Genomic DNA, 27,986 nt, shown 5'->3' with positions numbered 1-27,986 from the left:
ATCAGATAGTGTGGTGGGCTGAGGTGGAGTCTAATCCCCCGGCCTGTGTCTCTGGAACATGACCATCATGGCAGAATGGGAAGAACTGAATTTATCACAAGAAGAAATTCAGTCAATCTATACATGTTCAAGTTTTATTACAAAGTATGATGGGCAGAAAATACGGTACTTCTTATACAGGAGGCTGAAACAGAATGAAAGGGTGAAAATTAGGTTTAATATACTTAGGAAGCAAGAAATAAAGTCATAGATATAACACTCCACTTTCAGGTGCCTTTGAAGTAGCCTTCAATGGAGATTTACCATCGTGATTTCACAGCACAGTGTTAAAAAATTTTTTTACAAGCCCTGTGTATAATCAGTCCTGTGAAAATAATGTTTCTTTAAAAAATGGTTACAGTACAGTTCTGTAAGGGGCAGCTTCCTCTCCACCTGACCGTGGGATGCCACAAAACCTATGATACAGAGGAAAAGTTTAAATACATAGCGAGAAATTAAGTTCAGACACACTAGGCTAAAGGGGACAGAAACTGATTGGCTAGAGCTTAACACTTCAGAGAACAAGAAACCTCCATTTTCTACAGAGATATTTGTACAATCATGCTACAAATTCACGCTCGGGGAGGAAGGCTGGAAGGTCACTGACAGGGGTCATCACATACACAGGAACCACATCAAATGATCCATCTTCGACTCCAGCAAGTCCAAGCTTTAGCTCCACGAGTTTTCATAACACACTGCATTATCAACCCAAGGTGAGAATGTTCTTTTAAAGAGCAGGGATCCCGAGTTCTGATCCCCTGGGTTGTCCTAAAGGCCGGTACGTAGACGTTTTCCAGCTGTTACACGGACCGCTGACATCCCTCCTCTTGAGTTCACACTCTGATTAGCTTATCTGTTTCTGGTTGGAGACACCAGTCCAAGCCTCTCGGGAAGGCACCTGCATGTTTCCATTCTTTAAAAAAAAAAAATCACATCCACAAAGGAGCCTGAGAGGACCTGGCCCATTCCATGTGGCCATGTATTTGACCTTGACCATTAGCAGCAATAACACGGTGGGAAAAGAGGGCGGGGCTCCGCAACACTGAGTAGCTGGCCCAGCCAGTGTAGGGCCGACCCTTCTTGGAAAGCCTGGCCCAGGGGTCACAGTTGACTGCTCGGCTCAGCTCTCCTCCCAGGGAAAACCCAACTGAAGTGACCAGCATGACCTTCCTTGCTGAGCCCAGGGCGCAGACAGGAAAGGGCAGAGTCTGCTCTGGGGCTTCTGCTTTAATGGTCTCCCTCCCCCCAGCCGGGCAGTCAAGGGAGCTGGGGATGGTGGAGGGAAGGTACTAGGTGGGCCTCCCATGGCTGGCACACTGCAGCTCCTACATGTCGCAGGCTGGGAATTCAAGGCCCAGGCTGCAGCAGGAAGAGAGCTCTACAGGGGCAAGGGGTGGGGAGGGAAGAGGAAGAGAAAGAGAACAGGGGGGTGGGGAGTCGGCATGACTTTGCAACCTCCGCTTCTGCTGTCTACAAACCTACAACCAAGAAGAGCCATGGTCTGGAAGGACCGAGGGGCTCAACTCCTGCAGATTTCTGCCACCAAACAACAGCAGGGCTGAACTGCAGCAGGAAGGGCTGGCTCCCTCTGCCACCCTGTCCCCAGCATCACAGACACCGCTGAACGGTCCTGGAAGGTTGACACAGCCCGAGAACAGTCTCACCCCACGGCCACATGACAGCCTGCCCGCTTCCTCACCTCAGACCTGGACCACCCTCGAATATTTTCTCCTTCACCATCACTGATTTCCCCTCTGACCCTCAATCTCCTCCAGAAGTTTCAGCCACACCTGTCATCAAAAACTTCTTGGAGTCTCAGTTTTTTTTCTGTTTCTTCTCAAATCTTAATCAGTTCTCTGAGAGCCGATCTTGGTTCTGATAAGAGATTCTCCCCTGATCATCAAACATCTTCTCTCTTCAAGTTCTCATCTTACTCCTGGTTCCTTCCTGGAAAGAGAGGCTTCCAACTCTCCTGGGTATAAACACTCAAGCTTTCCAAAGACTTGGACCCACTCGCCAGCTCTCTGACGGGGAGCCTGAAGCCTGACGTATTCAGCACCTGCCTCCCCTCAGGGAGGACAAGGAAAACAAAGGTGGCTATGGCTCAGGAGGCCAAGAGCAGATCAAAGGGCAACAGCCGGGAGGGCCAGAGCCCAGAGGTGCCAGCGCAGCCTTCCCAGGGCTCTTCTCACGTTCAAGGAGGACAGAGGCAGCACCTCCCACCTCTTCTCTCCAGCTGGCAATCTGAGAACCTAAACAAATTAAACCAACACTTGCTTTTGAAACTACAGCAGATCTCTGCTTCCCAGAGCGTGGCTGACTAAGAGGCTTTCTAAATCCTGAGACTACAGAAATCCCCTCCTCAGTCCTGAGGCCATCTGGTTCAGAGCATGAAGGGAGGGAGACGGAGGCTTCAAAATTCTAGCATCCCAGTTACTGCGTGTGTGCATGTGCATGCATGTGTCTCTCTCCCCCCGGGGGAGCTGCAGAGTCTCACCTGGGCCCAGGTGGGATGTTGGGAGGAAGAGGACCACACCACAGGGCCTAAGGAGGGTGACAGGGCTGAAAGTCCACAGGGCAAAGGAAAAAAAAAAATCAAAAGTTGTTGGTTTCCACGGTAAATAGCAACTTTGTCCAAAATATCCTCATTTCTAGTAACTAACTTTTCTCTCCAGGTTGCTTTCAAGTTCCAGGTGACAAATCTCCTCACCACTCAGACCACAAAAGTGCAGATCAGGGAAGGGATCTTAACTCAGAACTCAGTGGAGTTAAGCCCTGTCCCTAGAACAACCTCTCCCACTAGACTCCATTTCAAGACCCTTTCCACAGGAAGGAACTGACGGCCTCCCAGAGCCAGCGACATTCAACTTAGCCTTGCTACCCTTGAGGGAAGGACCCTGGAACCATCAAACACAATAACAAGCAGAGGAGGGTTCTGACCAAGAACTGGTTCATGTCACATGTCCAAAAATGATGCAGGGCAAAGGTGGCGGTAAACGCAGGAGGGTTGGCCAAGCGGACGGCCCGTTGGAGAGCCCCAAAATCAGAAGCAAGAATAAAGGTAGGAGGGGAAATACCCTGACTGAAAAGAAAAAAGAGGCTTTTTCTTTGGGAAAAGCCCCCATGTATGAAAGCAAAGAGCTATGACTTTGGGGATACCAATCCAGCTGCTTCTGAAAAGGTAGACTCAACCAAGAGACTTTAAGGGCCCAGAAACACAAAGCTAACTGCTTTGTTTCTCTGGAGCAGGTGAGAGCCCAAGTGGACAAGATTATCGGCGTCAAGGTCTGCTTCTCCCTACTCCCAGCTGCTCAACTCAGAGGGTCTCAGAAACCTTCAGGCACTTGGCAGAGTGCAGCAAACCGAACTCCCCCCAGACTCTGGGCATGTCCCAAACTCTGCCTGCCCAAGGAGTCGCCTACCACCAGAGTCACACCCAAGACCTCTCCCTGGAACTCATTCATCTAACGGAAACAGACACCCACCGCCTCCATGTCCAATACTGCTCAGAACCGAAACTTGGGGCAGGGTGGCTGATGGGTTCATGGGGCTCTGAACTGGCTGGCCCTGGGTCTCTGAAGCTTCTCTTGCTCTCTGTTTAATCGATGGCCTGGGATCACCCTAGCCTGAGTCCATCCTCTGCAAGAGCTGACTGTCTCCCACACTCTAGAGGAGATCTTGTTTGGGATGGATGCTCAGACTGTGTGCCTGCCAAGGAGGGCTTTCTCTCCTCTCTATCGGGAGAGTGGCCAACGTACCACCAGTCACAGTGAACTAAACAGACAGAGACACTGAAGTTCAGCTGATACATCATTCCTGCCTATCGTTCAAGACATGAAAGAGAATGGTCAGGGGCTTATATGTGGGGAGAAAAACAGACTCTTAAACTGTGGACCAGAAACATGCTCTAAGCTCAGCTTTCCTGCCACCGTCCCCCGGGAGTCAGGCACCCCCATCAGGCTGGCTAGCTCAGCAGGTCCTGAGGGGCTGGACAGGCGTATGTACTTAAGGGGGTAAGAGCGGGGGTCACACGTCTATTCTGGAGCTCAGAATGCCCTTTACAAGAGCCAGGCCAAGGAAAGGCAAGAGCCAGCCGACCTCAGAGCACCGAGGAGGTTTGGGACTCCCAGTCAGGTATGTTCCGCCCAGGCAGTGATTCAAGAAGGCAAACTGCTCGGAGGGTCAGGGGCCTGGGGCCAGATCCAGGCAGGGAGGGAAGAGAGGAAGGTGTCAACAGGGAGGGCGATAAAACCAAGGAAGAGGCCAAGGAGTAAAATTCTTTTCCTTAAAAAATTAGCCTAATAGATTAAAAAATATACAAAGTTGAAATTTGTTAAGAGACAGGATAACATGAAGAAAGACAGTTTCAAACTGGTGTTTGTTCCCAGGAAGTGCTCACACGGACAAGGACCCAGGCTGCTGTCTTGGGCAGACAGAGACATCTGCGACAGACGAATGCAGACACAGCCGCCGGCCACAGAGCTCAGTAACACGACGGCTGACAAACAGATACATAGACATTTTTAATAGCAGAACCCAAGGAGATGAGGAAAGGAGAGAGAAACCTTAAAACTCAGCCCTGGGCTGAGGAGGCGCCACGCGGCACTGAGTCCGGCACAGCGGGCGGTGGGTGACTGGCCGGGGACTTTGGAGCAGTTTCTGCTAACAGTGGGTGCAAAGCAATGAGAGCCGTACTGGCCACCGGAAACGCGCGTCTTCTTACTCTGGGGGCGGGGCAGAGGCGGGGACGCACCAGCCCCTGCGTGGGACTCGGCGCCGCCGACACTACACTCTGAGGATCTCCAGGCAGTTGTTGTAGCAGATGGCAATCCAGTCAGGCTGGGTCGACGCCCACTGCACGTTGTTGATCTCCCCCTCGGCTGTGTAGGCCAGGATCGGGTCCTCGATGGCCCGGGGCATCTGCTGGATGTCCCAGATGAGGGCCTGATGGTCGTCCGCTGGGGACACAGAGAGCCGGCAGGCAAGGTCACCACTCAGGCGGTGAGGATTATGAGCCCTGCATCAGGGCGGGGGGCACACTTTACAAAGCACTCACTCACCCAAACCCCATGGAGGGAGGTTTTAATGACGAGGAAATGTTAAGGCAGGTGCCCCACGCCACAGGGCTCCGCACCAGTGAGTGGCAGAGCCCTTCCCGTGTCTCGGCCCGTTCACCACGGCAGAGCGGGGGATGGCGGAGGGACTCAGACCGACACCTCATCTCCTCTGAGGCGGACATCAGGGAAGAAAGCTGGGGTGGGATCCCACACGTGGCATCTTCAGCCACTTAAAGTACCTGAGTCATTAAAGATCCCTCTCCAATGATTCAATTATTTAATGGGATTTTCCCCCATCCTATGGACACGCATACATCAGTGAGGGCCACAGTGAAGAAGGCAGGCCACAACCTGAGGCTCAGAGGAAGGGGGTGGGCCTGGGCCTCTGGCTGCTTCTCAACGACATGGACAGGCATGAGCAGAGGCCCCAACAGGAAAAGCTTTGTGCTTTCGAATTCAAGCTGATATGGCCCCACACCACCAAACTACGTTGCTAAGGTGGAAACGGGAAAGGGAGGAGGGAAGAGGACTGTCACCCTCCTGTTTCATGCACCTCTGCACTGTTTCAGTGTCGTTTAGTTTTTAAAACCAGACATCATTTCTACGAAAAAAGAACTCTGACGGCCAGCACATTTTCAAGGGGTACTCTTTGGGGTCTAGCAGATGGTGAAATGGGAACTACACATCACATGCTGCAGATCCAGTCAGTTCTGGATCCAGTTCTGCAGGGCCCTTCAATGCACCCAGAGCTCTACAGGGGCGGGGGGCGGGGGGGGGGGGGCTACAGCCAAGGAGACTGCCTCTCTTCTTATATTTCTGAATGCGCCTCCTGTGCAAGCCGGGATTCTGGGCCACACAGTGGGCAACACAAGCCTGTAACTGTCTACGATGTAGACAGTATACAGATTCTCTGATATCACTGTGGGTACAAGATCATATGGGAGTTCAGACTGCTTCAGCTGCACTAGTGTAGGGAGGTTCTCAGTGACACCACTCTGTAAATCTCTCAAACCCTCCTTGGGATGGAGTGCGGATTAGGATGCTAAGGAGACAAGGGGAAGACCACCCCTCCCCTCCCTTCCCCTCCCCCCCCCCTTCAGTAATTACCTGCAGTACAGATGTGGCAGGATGAGTGTGGGGCCCATGCAATGCCATTGACGCATGCTCGGTGGTTGTTTAACCTGGCGACAGGCGTGCAGGGAACTCGGACGTCCAGAATCACTACCTGCAGAAAGAACAAGAAACCCCGGTGGGTGACAGGAAAAAAAAACAAGATACTACACAAGGGGAAAAAAAATGTGTACATATAACTTGCTCATCTGTAGACTTAAAAGCCTCTTAGAGACAGAGGGGTTCCCAAAGTAACTATAAGATTGAGGAAAAAAGAGACAAAGGCACGGGTCATTTATAGTCTGTATCATAAGCCACATGGGGCTTCTAGGCTGCAGGGGAGGAGGAGGGGCAGGTAACACAAATGTGAATAATCCACCACGTGCCATTAGGTGCATGTGCTCAGAATTCTGTGCCTGCTCGGCTGGACAGATGAGAGCCCTCTCCCCTGAGCCCCAAGGCAAAATCTGAAAGTTACTGGCTTCCTCAAAATACAATTCATCACGGCATCATGTCCACCCACAACTGACTGCTTCTATGAAACAACAGGCTACACAGCTGCCATTTCCCCATCTACTCACTAAGGCTGGAAGACTGCCCAGACGACAGAGCGAAAACTGCCTGTTTACTCAGCACCAGAAGCATGAATGATTTGGTTGACTTTTTAGATACTGCTGCTTTTGGCTCCGAGTCCAGCTCTCTATGTATTACAAGTTGTTAACACAGTCCTTATTCTAGATCAGGCTTTCTCAGTTTCCGCACTACTGACATTGGGGTGGGCTAACGCCGTGTTGTGTGTAGCGGGGAGTGGTCCTGGGCACCACAGCATGTGCAGCAAGCAGCATCTCAGGCCCCCAGCTCCCAGAAACTAGGAGCACCACCCGTTCCTGCACCCCCCCACCCCCTCCGAAGTTGGGACAATCCAAAACGTCTCCAGGTGGATCCAAAAATCCTCTGGGAGAAAAACTGCCGCCAGCTGAGAACCGCTCTCCTGGATCCACTAAGCAGGACCAGAGCGGAGTGGCAGGGCCTCGGTGAGCCTCAAGTGGGGTTCTCACCTCCATTCCATCCATGGCCATGGTGGCCAGGTAGTTGGGGTCCTGCTTGTTCCAGCAGAGGCGCAGCAGTGGGTGATGCTGTGGGTCTTCGTAAATGATGGTGCTGTGTTCTAGGTGACGGAGGTCAAACATCCGCACCGAGCCATCGGCACCCACGGAGGCGAACATGTCCCTGCCACCCCCTGCCCGGCTAAATGCAATGTCGTAGACCTGTTGGTGAGTGAGAAGCAACAGTCAGATTCAGGTCAGTTACCTCCTTTTCATGTCACAGGGAAACCTACTGTCCCCTGGTTCATCTAAACTCCTGCTCATGACTTGGAAGGAGGTAAATAAAGCCACACCGCGCCTGTGAGGACTGGAAACCAAGAGGGCTGACACCAATGATTACCCAAAGAGTGACGATCACCCTACGGTGGAGGCCGGTAGGCTTCCTCTCACTTGCTGCCTTCCAAGTATTCTTCCTCCACCTCCCGTGATAACACAGCACATACCCGGCTGACCAACAGAGCACAAAGAACTCAGCAAGTATTCTATCCGGTTGGCTTGGACAGGCTTAATGAAGCCAGAACCAGTGGCTATCTCTTGCCACCCTGTTACGAGACTGAGACATTTATTTCCTGGCCCTCGTGGCTTCATCTATGTATGATCAGAGCAGATCCATGACCACATCAAGGCTGAGGTCATCAATTTGAGAGGCGGAAGTAGCCCTCCTCTAACCACAGTTCTGCTGTGAAACCTGGACCTGAGACTCATGTGCAAGAAAGAGGTAAGAGCCACTCTGAATCATGGGAGGCTCGGGTATTCCTTTATTTTCATAGGGTTAATACCGCTCTCCTAGGAAATGCTGTTTCTTCTCCTAATTGGTTTGTGTTCGTAAGTGTATCAACTTAGGTTTTGAATTATTGTCTTCTGCATTTACTACCTGCTGCAAACTTTGTATTGCACTCATGTCTGAGAAAACAGGCAGAGAGCAACAGAGGGCTTCAAAGAAAGAAAGGGATGAAGAGAGACCGACAAACTAGAGCCAGACAAGCGGGGGGAGAGGAAAAAGAAAAACAAAATGCTGAACAAAGGAAAACAAAATACCAAACAAAACCCATCTCCTGGGCTCAAGGACCGTAAGAGCTGACTTCTGGGGAGACATGAGTGGAACCTCTCCCTCACACTGTGACTCCAGCCCTCCTGAGGGTCTGCCTACTGGGGGACACTGACAAACAAGCATCTGTTTCTATCAACATCATAAATTGCTTTTCCTCTGGCTGACAATGAAGAAATTGCACTTCTCTCTCTATGGTGGGAACAAGGAGTGGTTCAACAGGAAACGAGGCTGGCCATTCCAAGATCTGACAGACCGAGGCACTGGCCAGCTGCATCAGGGCTGGGGCATGTTTATCCACATGTGCACCCACAGCTGGCTGACTCCCAGGGACAGGACACCACGGCAGCATCACTAAGCAATAAGGTGCCCACAGGCAGTACAGCCAGGCGTGTAAAGCCAGCTCTGACTGCTCCTTCCTCCGTGTTACACCCACATATTTCATCAGAAGCCAAGAGAGGGCGACAACTCCCAGACACTCGCTACCCTGCTCTGCACCAACTCGCCAGCAGCAACAAGAACCTCCGAGCAAGTCTTCACTTCAACAGAGGTAAAAATCAAAGGTGCTGGGAGGTATCATGTTTGTCTCCGGACAACCACCCTGAGGTTCATTTCTTTGAGGCCAGGGTGTTGGCTCAGGGCCTGCTGGCTGGTAAACTCGCTGTTCCGCTCGTCCAGACCACCTCACTGCGGCCAGTGTGGCTCCTCAGCTTTACCGTCATCTGTGTGAGCCATCTCCTCATTAAATCCCCTCAGGTTAAACATGCGGAGTAGCTCTAGTTTTCCGGGTTGGACCCTGACAGAAAACGACAGGCTAAGTGTCACAAAACCAAAATGAAGCAACTTGTTCCACTGGGTGCAGAACGCCCTTACTGCTGTTCTCGGCAGGTCAAGCTCTTCCTCTGCCCCTTGGTTTACGGGGGACCAGGTCAAGCAGACCAACAGATCTCGGTGTTGGGAGCATAGAAAGCTGAAGAACGACTTCGCACCAAGAATGATAACCTGGTCCCCAACTTCTGTGACAACCTCACGGGTCTCACCTAATGTCAAGGCATCCTTTCAGTCCGTACAGACATTAATACTCCTTGCTGTGCAGGAGGGGGATAGAAAAGGAACACTACCCACAGGAAACGTCCTGTGATTGCCCTGGTAGGGGACCAGCACGCAGTGGCTCTGGGAGTTAAAAGATTTATGACCGTTTCACAAAATCACTCAGAAGGTGGCTCTGTGAACACAATCAGAGGTCGCTCCCTTCAACCCTTCCAATACATATAGGAGAAACATCACCATCAAAATTAACCATATTCAATTCCAAATAGTATTACACATGTAAGTATTAAGTGAACATACTAGAAATTCACAAAACAAGTTTACAGAAGAGTTAACCAATTAGTTTTGTCTGCCAGGAAATTTCCCCTCTTCTTGCCTTCCTGCTCCCAAAAAAGTAAATATATTTCAAGTTAGTGTGACTCTATTATAAGATTATTTTTTAATCACATCAGGTCCAAGTTTGCCTCTAAGGGATTTTGTTATTAAAAATCAGCAATCTCTGGCACAAAAAGAAAAACAACAGATTACAGAATAACTTGTTTATATGAGTCAAAAAAAACGCATTCACGTCATACTGTTTTCCACTGTTCTGATATATTACCACTTTCAATTTAGATGAGAAGACATCAGCATTATATAGTGATCTTCCAGGTCACTTGCAAAAAAGGAAGACAACGGCCTGACCTCACACTAAGGCAGAGAAAGCACCTGCAGAACAGCATCAGTACCTCTTTGTCGTGGGCGATGAGCTGGGTCTTCACGTGGCCAGACACGAGATTCACTCGCCCCAACACCTGCCCGGTCTCCAGCCCCCAGATGGTACACGTTGTGTCGATGCTAGAGGTACCTGCAAACCACCAGTGTGAGTCAGCGGCTGACGGGGTTGAGGTCCCACGCCAGCCTCTCTCGCGCCTGTTCGTCTGTGAGCCCAGCAAACATGCTGCAAGCACTTCCTGAGTGCGGGGAGGGTACCAGGAGAACCCAAGCGTCATGTGCTCAATCCTCGCCCCAGGGCGTTAGCCTCTGTCTGGAGAGATGAGACTCGCACATGTGAGAAGCTCGACTCCATGGGAGGAATTAATAACCACAGTCCTTATTTGGCCTCCTTCCCACTCAGCCCCACTTTAGGAGGCTGCACGTACCTCAAGACCCAGTGTGACAGCTGAGAACACATATCTCTGCTTCTTCACACTGGCATACCCCCTCCCTGGCTCCTTACCTAAAAGATAAGGATCCACCTCATTCCAGTCAAAGGAAGTCAGAGGAGCACAGAAATCCGAGTTCTTGTTATTGTTCAGCAAACATTCCAACCTAGTCTCTGTTTCGCCAACCTGAAGGAACAATAATTTTTACAAACTCAGTCAGTCTTAGCTTCACAAAAAAACCTTCCAAGCCTCTTTCAGATGATACCTTCGTAAATGTAAGACGTGTGGAGACAGTTTTATCATGAAGAATAATACAACCCAGAGGAATGACTTGAATGCTACTTCTTTCCAAGCTTTCTCCTCTGCCCAGCTGTTTTCCAAATTTTCACCCCCAAATCCTTCTAAGACAAGAGGTCTCCTCATCCTGCCCGAATCAGTGTCTGTGCCCGCCTGGTCGGGTGCTACACCTCCAGCTACAGGGGAGGCTGCAGGGACGGCTCAGCCGAGGGGCGAGGCCCACCGCCCACTCCCATGCTGCAACAGAACCAGTGGCCCGGGATTTCGTCCGACGTACTCAAAAATACCCTGGCTGTGAGCAGAATAAGAGGCCACTGGTGTCCCCACCCCCACAGAAGGCTCTCGTCCTTATATCACGTTCACTGAGTCCTGAGTTTCCAGGGCTGACTGCAGCCGGACTTCAAGGCCCAAGACATCTGCTGAGCCCAACAAGCTCAGTCCACACCCGCTCCCACTCGCTTCTCCTGGCTGCAGTGACCCGGCCTCCAGCCCCAGCCTGCTCTCTGTGAGTCCACAGCTGCCACCCAAGGCCATTCGAGCGCCCGCTCACCCTCCACACGCGGAGATAGTCGCCGCTCGTCGCCAGCAGGTCTGGATACACGCCTTTCGTGTCAGGGATCCACATGAGCTTGGTGGTGGGGTACGGGTGGTCGAAGGTGTTCCGGCAGATAAACTCTGAACTCTCTTCATCTAAACCCACAAGCTGAACCTGTAACACCACAAAATGGAGCCACGTAAACTTTTGTTTCTCGGATGCCAAGTACCCAGAGCCCATCAGCAGTCCTAACACTGTACCACCCTTCACTGCACAGTCAAGAACCACTGGATGGGTGGGCATCGAGTCCAGACGACCCGCTGCTCAGACGAGGAAACCCAGCCTCGGAGGGGCCGAGTCACACTAAAGACTGCAGAGCTAGTAAAGGGCAGAGACCAAATTTGAAGACAGGCTTCCTGAATCCAACTCTCTGCACTCTTGATTCAACCACAGAGCTGCCACTATCTGCCCAGCTGCTTACACTTTTCTCCCGCAACCCAAGGCCCTTGACAACGTGCAGCTGTGGTTTTAGTGACTCCATGACTAGAAGTGCTGGGGGCATTTAGTGCCATCCGAGAAAGTAACATCTCACCTAAAATAAGGCAATTGTGGGACTTCCCTGGTCGTTGTCCAGTGGTTAAGAATCCACCTGGAGATGCAGGGATGCAAGTTTGATTCCTGGTCCAGGAACAAGATCCCACATGACGTGCCACAACTACTGAGCCTCAGGTCTCAACTAGAGAGAAGCCCACATGCCTCAATGAAAGAAAGATCCCTCATGCCGCAACCAAGACCCAGCACGGACAAAAATAAGTAAACACTTTTAAAAGGGCAATCTTACATGAACTGCCTCCTCCTCTAACCACCCCTGCCTTTGCCCCCATTGGCTAGTAACGTGTTTACACAGAACAGTGCGACTAATGAGCATCTGAGAACCCAAACCACGGTAATGGGCAAAAAAGTGGGTGCTGTTGATGAGAAAGTCCCACCTGGTTCTGACTACCTTTTCTTTGAGTCAGTTTTGGACCAATATTAACTTCCAAACTTTGTTGTCAAACTTGATCTGGCTCAGTTGGAAATGCCACTTGCTATCCATTTGTTCATCAACTTCCACCTGGTGGAAGATGGAACGGATTGGTAGGAAGGATAAACAAGAGGATAAGCACTAACTATACAGAAGAAAAACAGAATTCCTTCCACTCTTGTCTTTCTGACTTTTGTCTCAAGATACCAGTATCTTCCTATTTTTTTTTTAAATGATATTATTTAGGTTCAATTGCATACAATAAAATTTACTCACTTTAAGTGTACACTTCCATGAGTTGGAATGCATATATGTATAGAGCTGTATAACCTCCCACATCAATTAAGATATAAAATATTTTGGGAATTTCCTGGCAGTTTAGTGGTTGGCACTCTGAGCTTTTACTGCTGGGGGCCTGGGTTCGATCCTTGACTAGAAAACTAGGATCTCACAAGCCATGTAGGAGGGCCAAAAAAAAACCCACAGAAAAACATAGAATATTTTCATAATCCCCAAAGATTTTCCTGGGGTCCTCTGCAGTCAGTCCACACCCCACGAGCAACACTGGCTATGGTTCTGCCTATTCTGTAACATCACATAGATGGATTTGTGGTGCTGAGTCTTTTGGGACAGGCTACTTTCTGCGGGATGCTCTTGAGATTCAACCATGTTTTTATCACTGAATAGTACTGCAGTATATGGATTTTGTTTATCCACATTTATTCATTTACCAGATGATGAACTCTTGGGTTACTTCCAGTTTAAGGCCATTAGAAATACTGCTGCTTTGAACATTTATGTGTAAAAAAATTTTTAATGCTTCTTTTTTTTTGGCCCCGCCATGTGGCATGTGGGATTTTAGTTCCCCAACCAGGGATTGAACCTGTGCACCCTGCATTGAGGGCACAGAGTCTTAACCCTTGGACTGCCAACAGTGGCCTTGTTTTTGTTTTATTGACAAGCCTTCCTTTTTCTTGGCTAAACAACTAAGAGTGAAATTCTGGGGTCATATTGTAAGCATATGTTTAATTCTATTTTGAAAAAATAATAAACTGCCAGTGGCGAAAGTGGCAGTGTCATTTTGCATTCTCACTAACAATGTATGAGCTTCACATATATTTGTCAGCACTTGGTATTACCAGATTTTTAAAAGTCATTCTAATAGGCGTGAAGTAGTATTTTAATTTGCATTGCTCTAATAACTAATGATACTGAGCATCTTTTCATATACTTGTTTGCCATGCATATTTATTCTCTCTCTTCAAATCTTATGTCCTTTCAAAAACAAACATTTTTTTTTTCTTGGCCCTGCCACATGCAGGATCTTATTTCCTTGGTCAGGGATCAAACTTGCACCATCTGTACTGGAAACTCAGGGTCTTAACCACTGGACAACCAGGAAGTCCCCTCTAAAACTTTATAATTTTAGATTCACAGAAAAACTGGGAAGAAAGTAGAGTTCTCATATACATTCAAGTTCACGCTTTGTGTTGTACAACTTCTAGGTTTTGACAAATGTAAAACGACATGTAGCCACGCTGTACAGTATCATATAGAATGGTTTCTTTCACTTCATTTTTTACCAGGTTGTTTTGTTTATTGAGCTTGGGGAGTTCTTCATATGGTCTGGATACAAGTCCCTGGTTTTCTATTTTGCAAATATCTTCTCATAGTACATAGCTGTTCTATCATTTTCTTTCAGTATTTACTGAAGAACAGAAATGTTAAATCTCGATATTAGTTTATCATTTCTCTTCTTTTACAGTTCATGCTTGTGTCTGAGCTAAGAAATTTTTGTCCACTCCTGCTCATAAATATTTTCTCCTGTGTTTTCCTCTTCCTTTATCCTGTAAATTACCTTGGTCTCCTTGTTGAGAATCCACTGCCCACGTATTTAAGCATCTATTTCTGGACTCTATTCAGTCCCATTGATGTATATGCCTGTCCACTGACCACGACCACAGCATCCTGGCTACACACCAGCTTCCTAGTGAAGCCCTGAAATCAGATCGTGTCAGTTCTCCAATTTTGCAGTTCTTTTTCAAAATGGCTATTCTACATGTTTGCTTTTCTGTGTAAATTTTAGAAGTAGCTTGTAAAATTCTATACATATATATATTTAAAAAAAAGTTGAGATTCTGATTGGAATTGTGTTGAATCTATAATCAGTTTTGAAAACCTACTGTCTTAACAGTATTGGGTCTTCTAACTCACAAACAGAACCTATTCTCCACTTGTTTAGGTTTTCTTTAATTTCTCTTACCAAGGTTTTGAAGCATTCAATATACAAGTCTTCCATTTCTTTTATTAACTTTATTCCTAAGTATTTTTATATTATTATAAATGGAATGGCTTTTAAATTTCCAATAGTTTATTGCTACTATATAAAAATACAGCTGATTTTTGCCTATTAATCTTGGCTCCTGTAACTCTGCCAAATTAGTTATTAGTTTTAGTAGTTTTGTAGATTCCTAAGCATATTTCTATGTATATTGATAGATCGAGCCATCCATGTCTGACTTTTAAAAATCCATATGACAACTAACACTAAATAATTCATTTTTATAGAGCACCTACAGACTTCCAAAAATCATGTAATTTGCCAGGGAAGATACTGTATGAAGATGTAAAAGGAGAAGAAAACCCATTGCCGGAAAACACAACCCTGCCAAGGCTGTCTTAGGACAATACAAGTGATGTCACAGGTAATATACAATTAGCTGCTTATTCATAGCACAGATGTAAACAGAAGTTTAGAGGAAAGTAATAATTCAAAGCGGGCAAGTGAGGAGAAGCTGGGATCTGAGCAGTCTACAAAGGTCTATGGAACGGTTCTGAGGAGGCAGAGACACGGAAGGCATCACTGGCAGATGGGGCAGAGGAACTCACTGCATGACCCCCTGGGGCCGGGGGGCAGCAAGAGGAACCACCTGAGACAGCCTCGCTGAGGACGCTGGGAGACGTGCCCCGAGCGGGCTGGGGAGCCCTGAGAGCCGACTGAGGGCGGGGGTGGGCTCCCCCTTGCGCAAGGCCTGAAAGGCCGGACCATCAGGCCACGGAGCTCTGAGCACGGGGCCTGGCAATGCCGGGCAGGACTGACTGGATCCACGAAGAGGCTGGAGGTGGGGAGCTCAGCCCGGAGACACACAGGGGAACAGGTGGGCAAGTTAAAGGCCTATGGTGACTGGCAGTGAGAATGGCAAGGGATAACCAGAGATGGACTCGAGAGTGAATTTGGCAGAATGAACAGTTCTTAAAGAAATTAAAAAGCTGACATTCTGACCTTTGCAGCAAACAAAAACATAAAGGACGATGGGACAGGGAAAACTGGCATCAGACTTGGTGGGGGAGCTCTAAAATTTAGCTTTAGAGAAGCTAAATTTTGTGGCTCATTGGGCAGAATAAAGAATAAGCCTCTCATGTAGATTCTGAGCCACATACTGCATTCAGGTATTTATTCAAACATTTACCAAGTGACTGTCAGGTGCCAGGCACTGCTCTGACTATGGCACAAAAGGAAAAAAACCTCTCTCTAACCATGCAGGTAATACTGTAAGGCTAAATTAGCAGAGAAAAATGCTGCTGCTTCTAAAAGGTGCTTTTCAAGCCACTGGAGATTTCTCTGCAAACCTCAAAATATGAGGTCCTGGGAACATGTACCACTTAGGATCCACTTACCCAGGTGTTCAAGGCTTTGACCAGCCCACCTGATCTTCAGTCTCACTGATCTAGTCAGTGCTTCCCACTCCTCTCCTTACACTGCCCTCATGCTCTGAGACCCTTGTATGTCCTTCTGTCCATCCAAGTCTGCCCAGTATTAATAAAGTGCACGGGCATCAGGCTTCAGGGCTCTTTACGCACCACTTGCTGGCCATGGAACCTTGGACATGTTACTTAACTCTGCCAAATCTATTTCCATGTAAAGTGGGGATATTCCCATTACGCACAGAGTTGTATGTAACACCTTTCATATGTAAACTGCTCAGCATGGTGCCTTCCTCAGTGTATGAGCGTTTAATATTATTACATCTCACCTCCTTCATAAACCATCTTCGGTCTTCCTAACACAGTGGTCTCTCAGGCGTGCTCACTCAGTCCTGTCTGACTCTCTCGCGACCCCATGGACTGTAGCCTGCCAGGCTCCTCTGTCCATGGGATTTCCCAGGCAAGAATGCTAGAGTGGGTTGCCATTTCCTCCTCCAGGGGATCTTCCTGACTCAGGGATAGAATCCACACATCCTGCATCTCCTGCTTGGCAACCAGATTCTTTACCACTGAGCCGCCTGGGAAGCCCTTGGTACTCATCTATTCCATCCGTTTGATGACTCATCCCACACTGCCTCATGAAAACCCTTACATGACTGTCTTACACTATTTCACTTAGTAAATGACTGTCTTATACTATTTCACTTAGTAAATGCCGTAAAAACAGGGCCTATGTCTGACTCCTGCTTGTACTGCCATCAGCAATGCTTTCCAAATCTGGTGATCAGATTTACTTAAGAGTGTTTTACAAGGCCTGGGCTCCCCACCGCTAGCCCAAGATTCTGATTCAACAAGTGTCAACTGGGGCCCGTGAGTCTAGATTCTTAAGAACCTCCCCAGTGATCTGACTCACCCAGGTTTGACAACCTCTGCACAACTGTCCCTAAGCCAGGGAAGAAGTCAGGAAATGGTTGGGATTTAATGTTTCCTGATCTTCCCAGAGACTTCATGTGTTTGCTCAGACTCGTGTTTCATCCACAGCTTAACTTGTTTCAGCTCCTCTGCTCCACATTGCCAACCAAGTACTGACAGGAATAACAATTAGCTTTCACTGTTATTCAGTCAGTTCCTACCAATGGTCATGTTTTGCAAATATTTTTCCTTGGCTTATCATTAAAAACTTAATGGAAGAGAATGTTCAGTTCATATAATACAGAGTGACACAGTCAAGTCTCCCATTAACTTCACCCTCAATTCTACTTACTCTCAACCCAGTCTGACATGAACTACTTTTCAAATGATTCTCTCTGCAACTATATATGTGTGTATATGGTGGGTTAAAACAAGAACACACAGACATGCTTGGACCATAAAATACATTCCGCGAGTTGCTCTTAACACCGTGTTGGGAGATCTCCTGTCAGTACAAACAGTTCTGCCTCATTCTTCCACAGCCAACTGTGGTGAGCACACCATAATTGAACTATTCATAGTTCCTGCGGTTATAACCCATTGTTTTGCATTATAAACAATACATTGTACATTATGTGCAAAAGCTGCTATTGGGACAGATTGCCAGAAGTGTAACTGCTACATCCCATTTCAGATATTAATACCACAGAAACTACAAGATAATAAATGTGTTTACACTTCCATTTAACAGGGTATGAGTGCCAATTTCCCCATATCTTTGAAAACACTGAAAATAATCTTTAACGTTTTGCTACTGATAGAAGAAAAATGGCATTTTACTACTGAAGCTGAGCATACTTGTTTATTATTTTTACTTCTGAGGAGCCATTTTTAATATTCAAGTGCTTAAAATGGTCCAGCTATAGGCACTATGCTTAAGGCTTCACATTCCTCATTTAATCCTCTCAACATATCCATACGGTAGGTACTATTATCCTCTCTACTTTCATTAAGATACTGAGTAAAAGAGATGTTGAGTATCTTGCCCAGGATCGCAAAGGTGATCACTTCCCTATACTTCAGCAATACTAGAAGAAGAAACTTCATTTTTATAGATTTGAAAGGGAGAAAAAACATCACAGGGTCATTTCCCTTAACTACCTGAGGTTTAGTATCTTTTCCTGTTTATTTTTATTTTTTAAGTTGACAGTTTATTTAATTTCTATACATTTGAATACAATCATGTAAATCTTTTTGTATTGGAAAACTATTTGCAGTTTTAGTTTTTTTCTTTTTTTCCATTTATTTTTACTAGTTGGAGGCTAATTACAATATTGTAGTGGTTTTTGCCATACATTGACATGAATCAGCCATGGATTTACATGTGTTCCCCATCCCGATCCCCCCTCCCGCCTCCCTCTCCATCCCATCCCTCTGGATCTTCCCAGTGCACCAGCCCTGAGCACTTGTCTCATGCATCCAACCTGGGCAGGTGATCTCTTTTCCTGTTTAATGATCACTTGCATTTTCTCTACTATGTACTGGCTATTTATATGCTTTGTTCATTTTGCTATCACAGTAAGTAAATTAGCTCCTACCAGCTGTCAGGTTTTGAAAGTATCTTTCCTTGGCCTACCATCTGTCTTTTGATTTTTTTCCACATCTTTCCACAAAAAAAATTTGTATATACAACTGACTCATGAACAAAACGAGGCAGGGGGTGGTTAATCTGTGTATATTTTAGTATCTGAGTCCTACGCATTCTTGGATTCAACCAACCATGGGCCTTGTGTAGTTCTTATCATTGAAATATGTCCATTTATGTGGACCTGTGCAGCTCAAACCTGCACTGTTCAAGGGTCAACTGTACTATAACCTGTCCATCTTTGCCTTAGTTGACCCTAGATTTAATGACTGGCTTAAAGTCTGCCTTCTCCTCTTCTCCCCACTGCCCCAGAACAAGTTTCCTACTCAGTTTTCTTCTACTATGTTTGTGGGACTTTTCTTCACATTTAAATACTTGATCTGGAATTGATTTTCATGTATGACATGTGGTGTTGGACAAGACTCTTGAGAGTCCCCTGAGCAAGGAGACCAAACCAGTCAATCTTAAAGGAAATCAACCCTGAATATTCATTGGAAGGACTGATGCTGACATTGAAGCTCCAATACTTTGGCCATCTGATGTGAAGAGCCAATTCATTAGAAAAGACCCTGATGCTGGGAAAGATTGAAGGCAGGAGAAGGGGGTGACAGATGAGACGGTTGGATGGCATCACGGACTCAATGGACATGAGTTTGAGCAAGCTCTGGGAGATGGTGAAGGACAGAGAAGCCTGGCGTGCTACAGTCCATGGGGTTGCAAAGAGTCAGACACGACTGAACAATGACAACAAATATGACATGTAATAGAGGACTCTAAAGTGTTCTGCCAGGTAGACAACTAATTATGCCATGTGCGCTAAGTTGCTTCTGTCATGCCCCACTCTGTGCGACCCCATGGACTGTAGCCTGCCAGGCTCCTCCGTCCATGGGATTCTCCAGGAAAGAACAGAGTGGGTTGCCATGCCCTCCTCCAGGGGATCTTCCTGACCCAGGGATCGAACCCGAGTCTCTTACATCTCCTGCATTGGCAGGCAGGTTCTTTACCACTAGTGCCACCTGGGAAGCCAATTACACCACAGAATGTATTCATTTTTTCCTCAGTGAATTTTATCACTAACTACTTTCCTATAGATACTTAAATTTGCTTTGGAACATTCTGTGTGACTGCATCAACTATATGTGGTATTTACTGGCTATAACCATACCAACTGCAGTATGTTTACTCTGATCTGGTAAGGCAAGTGTTCCCCTCTCTTTTCAAAACATTCTTTTTTGTTCCCCCCCAATCTTTTTTTTTTGACATCAGTATATAGTCAAGACTCTGGAGACAGACTATTCCAGTTCTGGTCCTGCTATTACCTTCCATGTCACTTTGGAGAGTTACTTAGCATATCTGGGCCTGAGATTCCTCAACATCCCATAAGTTTGAGGTTTTTTTTTTTTTTTTTTTTTTTTAAATATTTATTATTTGACTCTCCTGGGTCTTAGTTGTGGCCTGTGGGATCTGGTTCCCTAATCAGGGATCAAACCTGGGCCCCCTGCATTAGGAGTGCGGAGTCTTAACCAGTGGACCACCAGGGAAATCCCATCCCATACGTTTTGATATGTATTATCTTTTACCAATCAGCTGATTTCCCTTAACTTAAAAAAAATTTTTTTTTCCTTAATACATGGTCAATTTTTATAAATTATCTATTTAAAAAGTATATTCCTTTTCCCATGTAATCTTATATACTCCTAAGTATATGCTCAGTGTTTACAGTAGCACAATCTACGACAGTGGCAGATTTGTACAAACTGCTCCACGCCTTCTGTCAACTGTGGCTAGCCTAATTTCTCCTCCTCCCCTCTCAGAGGAAGAGATCGGTTTGCCTGGATGTCTAAAAGATTCTTTCTTCACCCTTAAAATGTAGATATTTTCCTAAGACAGTTTTCAGTGCCAAGTGTTCTGTGTCCGTTTTTCTTGAGATATACAATTTGAAGGCATTACCTCATACCTTTATTCTATAGTCTAACTACACATTTGAGATTTTGTGTTTCATTTCTTTGGTCTTCTTCAGAGACACCAATTATACCTAAGTTAGGTATCCTTTATTTTCTGCATCTGTTATATTCTTCCTAATTGTTCATTTCCACTTCATTTTCTCAACCTGTCTTCCCTAATCTTCACTGTTTTCAGTAGTTTGTACATTTTTATTCTCTTTCCAACGTGGGTTTTAGTTCTGCGGTAATTTTTGTTTTCTCTTCTCCTGTTTTCCTGGGCTCTACCTGCTGGTGGTTCCATTTTCTCCTGTCACCACGTCTCACGTTACCTGACCTCCTGTACCTCTGCTTGGAGCTCTTTAAGTTCTCTGAATTCATGGCAGGAGGACTGGCCATTAATATTCAATTAAGGTGAAAACATTTTCTAGTGTGGATACTTTACATGTGTTTCCCATTTTCCCTCTTTCTTATAGTATTTCGCTGTTGCTACTATGCTGATTCCTTTCGAATGAGCCAAGTTCCTTCTAGATGATCTCAAGGAAGTTCTTAAGGGAAAGAGGCCAGGACTCTGTTCCAAGTTAGCATAAACACATGAAGTTTCTGCATCTTCCCAGGCAACAGAGATGAGGAACTGTCAAGCTGCTCACAATTCAGTCTCTTCCAACCTGCCTAATCCAGTGCTTCTAGAGACAATGGCATGTCTGTCTCCTTGTACAGCTAAGCTCTCCTCTTATCCAAGGGTGTCAAGGAGGGGAACTGGAGCAGCTCCTGCTGCCAGCCATGCACCCTCTCCCACTGCCCCAAACCAAAGAGTATTGATGTTGCTCATCACAACCCTGTTCTGGAGAACTCTGCTCTTCTGAGTCTGAATCGTCTTGGCCTCTTCCTGTACTGTACCCATCTGATCTTCACTACACTGCCGTCCTTCCCCCCTTATTGTGGGAGCATAACCAAAAAGTACAATTTTAATCGTCTTGTCAACATTGAAGTTATTACCCCTCTGCCCTTTCCTTCCTCCAGTCTTCTCTGTCCTCCTGCTAAACGTCTATCTCCCACACCCACTACCCTTCTGCAACTATTTGCTTCACAACACTTTATCCCAGCATGTGAAACAAATGCCCTTCATAAAAAAAACCCTTCAAAAAAAAAACCCTGTGAAACAAGATCACTTTTACTTGTTTTTTTTTTTTTCTTTTTCTGTTTTTTTTTTTACACGTATTCCCCATCCCGATCCCCCCTCCCACCTCCCTCTCCACCCGATTCCTCTGGGTCTTCCCAGTGCACCAGGCCCGAGCACTTGTCTCATGCATCCCACCTGGGCTGGTGATCTGTTTCACCATGATCTGAAAGAGACACGTGCACCCCAATGTTCATCGCAGCACTGTTTATAACAGCCAGGACATGGAAGCACTTTTACTTGTTTTTAAACTGAGGAGATGACTATGTCAGATATCTCCTAAGAAGTGGGTATAAAACATTATGTATTTATTCCTCAGAGGCATGACCACGTCTTCACTTTCAATTGCTTTCATGAATAACAACATAAATTACTACTCACATTACTCATACCTTATATTTTTAAAAAATTTAAAAAGTTGCTGTGCCTATCTTGATGGAGGAAACTGAATTCCTCTTTAATTACATACAGTGCTAGTATCAGAACACAAAGGTGAATGCATGTGTGTGTACGTGTGTTTAGTTAAAAAAAAAAAAAAGTGATCTAAATCAATAATACCACCTCGTCAGTGGCACATTTCCCCACAATTGTTAGTATAACCAAAACCAGCTAAAGGCAAAATTCTGACAGAGTAAACCAGCTTTTCTTGATCTTTTTCATTTGTCCTCCCTTCAAGCCTGTTCCTGACTGATCATTGTTGATCAGTGTCTGCAGAGAGGTTCTGCCTTGGCACAGCACCTCTTCTGCTCCTGACTCAGAGTCTAACCAATAAGCTCTGGCACCACAGCCCCAGGCGGGACAGACTACCTACAGAACACAGATTCACTCCTTGCTCACATCACAGCATCTCTAGGAAGTCTGTGTGAGCCAGGTCAGGGCAAAAAGCAGTACAGCAGCAGAAGTTTTATCTAGTTGTCTCATGGAGGAATTAGTGCTCTCACTGTATAGAAAAAAGAAAGGAGGAAGTTAAAACCAGAGAGTTTGATACTTTAAATTCTCTTGCTGGCAGTCTTGCCAGAGACTGATGGAGCACTGCAAAATTCTAAGTAGTTATCAAAAACACTTATGTGTACCAAAACACTTTCTCTTTATTGCTGCCAATTTCACATCTGCTAAAAAGTATAGAGAAGATTACCAAGTATCATCACTGTGCCTAAAACACAATACATACTTATTGAATTAATGAACAAATGAATGGGAATCCTGAAAGGCTGCCAGAACTACTGAGAAATGAAAATTTGTATGCCAAGGTCAAAATCATTATGTGTCAAACAGATAAAGTAACTCAGCATTAAAGATCTCATAGGAATCAACACAGGCTGACAAGGCAAGCATTCATCCCATGTGAATTTGAATTACAAGGTAGTCTTACTCAGATTCACTGATAGTCTTCAAAAAGCAGGAGGTATACCTACGGTTTCTCCTCAAAATCTCAACAACGTTTTCTTGATGCTCTATCTTAAAGCACAAATGGTCAGCTAGTTAACTATTAGTGCAAAATAAATCCCAATCACACTGACAGTTCTAGTCAAAATCAACCCTGAAACATACAACTAAGTGGAATAGAAGCCCAGGAACTGCTAGTCATCTTTCTCCATAAAACAAGGGAAATACCACTTGTCTAAAGACCACAGATACTGTCAAGACTCAGGAGAAATGCCAGAGTTCTTCTATCAGTTACTTGTCTAAGCCAGGTAGAACATGAGAAAATGGGCTTCAACTAGCACATTATGGTACTCCGAGTCCAACAACAAGAAGCTTCTAGACCACAAAATAGGTTTGGTTCAAAGGAACCAAGGAATCTCCCCCCGCCCCCAGGTCTTTAAAAGTCAAAGAATGGACACAATGACCTTTCATCGTTCCTTTCTGACCTAAGGTCCTGATTTCTCCCTGGAAAATACAGAAGTCAAATGTACTGAACACTCATATAATTCTCCTAGATGATATTTCAGTTACAGGTACGGTGGTGATGTGATCGCTATGTGCCAGGCAGAGTTCCTAAACCCATCACATTTAAAACTCCTTTCATCTTCCTCACTACCCTCATTTTACCGATGAGGAAACTGAGGCACAGGCTTTCACTTGGTGAAGGCCACGCAAAACTGGGAAGCAGCAGGACTGAGATCTCAACCCAGGCCCCTTCAAAGAGGCTATCTGGTGATTGAACTTCTCATGGGATGGAAGGGCAGAATCAATATTTAGGCACATGCAGATACAAAAAATGATTCCCACCTCTGGTCAGGAGATGCAAAGGTAAATCCAGGGAAATGGTCTTGCAGTGGCACCTGGACCACCTGTATCTGAATCACCTGAGTGTCTTTTAACTTCAAGAGTGAAGCCCAGGAAGGTATAAGTCCCTCAGAGGCGTCACACACACGCTAAATTTTAGAAAACCATTCTCCAACACCAGTGCTGTTCTATCCCCCAGCAGAGACCACACACACACAAAAAGAACATAAAACATTATCAATTATGGGACTCTTTAATCCAGATGTAGATGATAGAATTTAGTTCTTTACACTGCAGCAATTCCCAAATTTATTCAGATGATGGAACACCTAAAAGTCAAGTTGTCCTTGAAACACTGACAGATTTAATTCTATCAAACTACAAATAATTTTACTACAGGAAAGTATGATGATATTAACACAAAAATTTTTTTAAATTATGATCATGTTTTCTTAATGTCTCAGAGTAGGAAAAAAAAGACCCTTTCTCGGCTTTTTTATCAATGTTAATTTGCTGAGTCAATTTATTTTGCCCTCCACCAGCAATCACTATTGACAGCAAACAGGAATCAATGGTCTGAGAATGTCAACCAATAACTTTCAAGCTCCTCTAAAACATCAAGTCTGGCACCTCTATGGCCAGGTTTTTCCAAAACCAAGCCTGATAATCACTGTGTGGTAGCTAGATTTACCGCCCGCCAGCCCCGAGGCACAGGGTTTCTTACCCTGAGGCCCATGAACTTGAGTTGGAAAATCACACTTACATTTTCACAAACCTCGAGCTGAAATTTACCATTTCCTTCCACTATAAATGGAGGCAGTTACTCACCATGGCATTAATATCTGTGATTTGTCACTAAGAAATCATTGCTTTTTTTTCATATCACACCACAGTGAACATCCTGAAATGCTACTACTTCAAAATTAATGGATGATGTCATCTAATGAGTTAATTTTAAAGTACATAGAAGGGAAAGGCTACCCACTCCAGTATTCTGGCCTGGAGAATTCCATGGACTGTATAGTCCATGGTGTCACAAAGAGCCAGACACAACTGCGCGACTTTCACCACTTTTTAAAAAGTGTTTTTAATAACTATAGCTCAATATAATGGTTTCCTTTGTAACCCTATGTATTTTATGCATTTGAGAACATAATTATGAACAGAGGTCTGTTGGCTTCAAAGTGCCAAAGGTGTCCATCACACACACACGTTAAGAACTCTAACCTAGATTGGTGGGGACACAAAAACAGAAGGCAAGATGCTGCATTGCCTACACCATGCAAGTGAGTGAAGACAGAGGTAAACTGCTCGCCTGTTACTCCTGGGATCAGCAGTTTGCATCTCCCTAAAACCGCACTGCTTGTGTGCCCTGGCAAAGGAGCTCTATAGAGTTACTAAATGGAAGGACAAACTTTAGGGTGTAGTTCCTGCAACCGAGGTTTGACACCAATTACTCCACTGATTCCACCAGCAGCCTAACGGTGTAGCCCAGTTTCTCCCCTCTTGGAGATGGGGATACTAGATTTCGAGGCCACTCTCACCTTCCGAGATGGCCCACACTCTGTCTGTGGAGTGTGTTTCTCTCTAAATAAATCCACTTCTTACCTATCACTTTGTCTTTCACTGAATTCTTCCTGAGATAAGACATCCAGAACCTGGGGCTCAATACTGAAACCCCACCAGGTGGATGAAGCTGACGATATGCTCTCACAAGCATGTAGAGCCCAGAGCAGCTGGAACCAGAAGGTTGATGATGCTGACTCCCACTTACCTCACCACCGACCAACCACAACCCATCGGAAGAATGCCCACGAGCTGATCACCCTCTCTTTGAACCATTTCTATAAAACTTCTCACTGCTCCCTCCAGGTTAGAACACACAGTTAGGAGGGCATTAGCCCACTGTGGCCCCCTTTGCCTTGACAAAGCAATAAAGATATTCTTTTCTACTTCGCACCCCCGCCCCCCAAAATATGACCCTGCAAGAACTTGCAAGGCAAAAAAATCTGTGTGAAAGACTCAAGCCCTTTGAAAGATACGGTTTACTTTTTTTTTCTTCCCAACATGTATTCTTAAAACAACAGTTCTATTCCACTTCACACATCAGTACCTTGAATTCCATTCCCCACTCTGCTATGCATTAACCGGCCATTAGGAAGAAAGAGGCACCCGAGAAAAGGAAATAAAGCTATGTCTTTTAAAGCTAAGTCTTGTCAGGACTCTCTGCTTTCTGTGGGCAATGGATGGGCCCCAAGATCAGTGCATATTCCCTGGGATTTGTTTGTAAATTATGTATATATCATGTCTGGGTAATGAGAGTCCATCGCTTTCATCAATTTCTTAAAGGGGATTCCAGAAAGTTTAAGACTTAACTCCAGAGAAACAGATGTGCTCCTGAAAATCTGTAAACAAAGTTACAACGTTCAACTGTTTTTTACAGGACCTTTATGTCTAAAAAAGAACTTGCCTACAACAAACTGTGGGTGAGAAATAATAAAACTGACCTGTGCAGTGCTCCACCGCCAGTCAGTGGACTAGACAGGGCATTCAACCCTAGAGCACCTGCCTTTCTTCCCTGCACCATGCCTGTCACCATCCACATAGGCTATTCTTCCTAAGTCACAGTGTTCATGGTGTCAAGCAGGTGTACATACAGGCTTTAAAAACCGCTAAGCACAGCTCTCAGTCGCTCTGACTACGATAAATCACCACGTTTATTTACTCTAATACAAAATGGAAGCGATTTAAAGAGCAAAGGAAAGAAAATTCTTCTCACTAACTTATTCAACAACTTTCAAAAACAAATTTATACTGCACTACCAGCTTAAAGTTCCTCCTACTACCTTCTATGAAGGATTCTCAAATTCCCGATGTCCAGGAAGACTCACTACTCAAGGCTACATATTTGCACTAGCAAGAAAGATGCCAAGAAAAGACACAGCAAGTTAACATCCTTCTCTATTCGGAAAACAACGACGGGATCACAGTCACTGGTCAAGATTTCCAAAAGGAGATCGCTGTGAACAGGAGGAACACGAGGCCGCAACAGCGATGGAAATCCCGACAAATCCATCAATAATAGTGCCTGCGGGTGGGTGTAGGGGGCGGGAAAGCCTGCGCAATAACCAGACCTAATAGAAATCTAGTGTGGCCAGGAGTGAATGACCATCGTAAGCGCATTTTCTTCACAGCCATCATTCCCTCATCCTTCTTCTGCCCCCTAATTGAAGCAGTGCAGCAGGAGGGGAGCGGATACCAGTGATAGATGGCATAGCTCTGGGGTGTAAACTTGGGTTTGAGACCTGTTTCCGTCACGAAATAACTGACCCGGGTAAAGCTGCAACACGGTGCCTCAGTTTCCCCATCAGTAAAACGCGGGTAACTACACTCCTGACTACCCAGGGATGTTTCAAGGATTAAATGCGATAAAGAGAGCGAAACTCTCTACACAGGACCAGACACAGAGGAACCGCTCCGTGGCGCTAAGGCAAGTCCGCAGGAGGGTCCTAGGGTCTGGGCTCCGGCCCAGAAAGGGCGCTCCCGGGGCCCGCTCCCCGCCAGCCGGGTTCCGAGCCCCTGCCCGGCCCACCTTGTTGTTGTACTCCTCCACGAAGCTGCCCAGCGCCAGGCGAAAGCGCTTGTCGGGCCGCACGCTCCAGTTCATGGCGTAGACGGTCCAGGGCGCTTCATACTTGTAGATCTCCTTCCGTTTGCCGTGCAGTGACATGGTGGAGGCGAAGGGGCCGCAGGGAGGACCGGGACGGGAGCGGGCTGTTGCGAGCCGGGCGCAAATCCGGCAGGGAGCCTGGCCTGGGACCCAGGGGTCCGAAGGGAGGCGGGGCGGGGGCGGGCAGGGACGGCCTAGCCCGGAAGCGGGGCGGTGGCAACAGACAACGACTGCCGGGCCCGACCCCCAGTTTCAAACCAGCTTTGGCTCGGACAACAACCACCTTCCGTT

The 27,986-nt window shown here is 46.2% G+C and overlaps 1 protein-coding gene across 1 annotated transcript; it reads right to left on the bottom strand.

The window, feature by feature from the left end:
* Nucleotides 1–120: 120 nt before the first annotated feature.
* DCAF7 (DDB1 and CUL4 associated factor 7) lies at nucleotides 121–27,986 on the bottom strand. The gene is made up of 7 exons (XM_043904981.1): nucleotides 27,618–27,986; nucleotides 11,406–11,564; nucleotides 10,633–10,744; nucleotides 10,142–10,260; nucleotides 7,268–7,477; nucleotides 6,207–6,324; nucleotides 121–5,000 (listed from the first exon to the last, which is right to left on the bottom strand). Exons 1-7 carry the CDS (start codon nucleotides 27,753–27,755, stop codon nucleotides 4,828–4,830), a joined length of 1,029 nt encoding a protein of 342 aa, XP_043760916.1. The 5' UTR covers nucleotides 27,756–27,986; the 3' UTR covers nucleotides 121–4,827.

The sequence above is a fragment of the Cervus elaphus genome, chromosome 5 (assembly GCF_910594005.1).
Source record: "Cervus elaphus chromosome 5, mCerEla1.1, whole genome shotgun sequence".
NCBI lineage: Eukaryota > Metazoa > Chordata > Mammalia > Artiodactyla > Cervidae > Cervus > Cervus elaphus.
The sequence above is the reverse complement of the archived record's forward strand: the minus strand, read 5'-3'. Positions and strand labels throughout refer to the sequence as shown.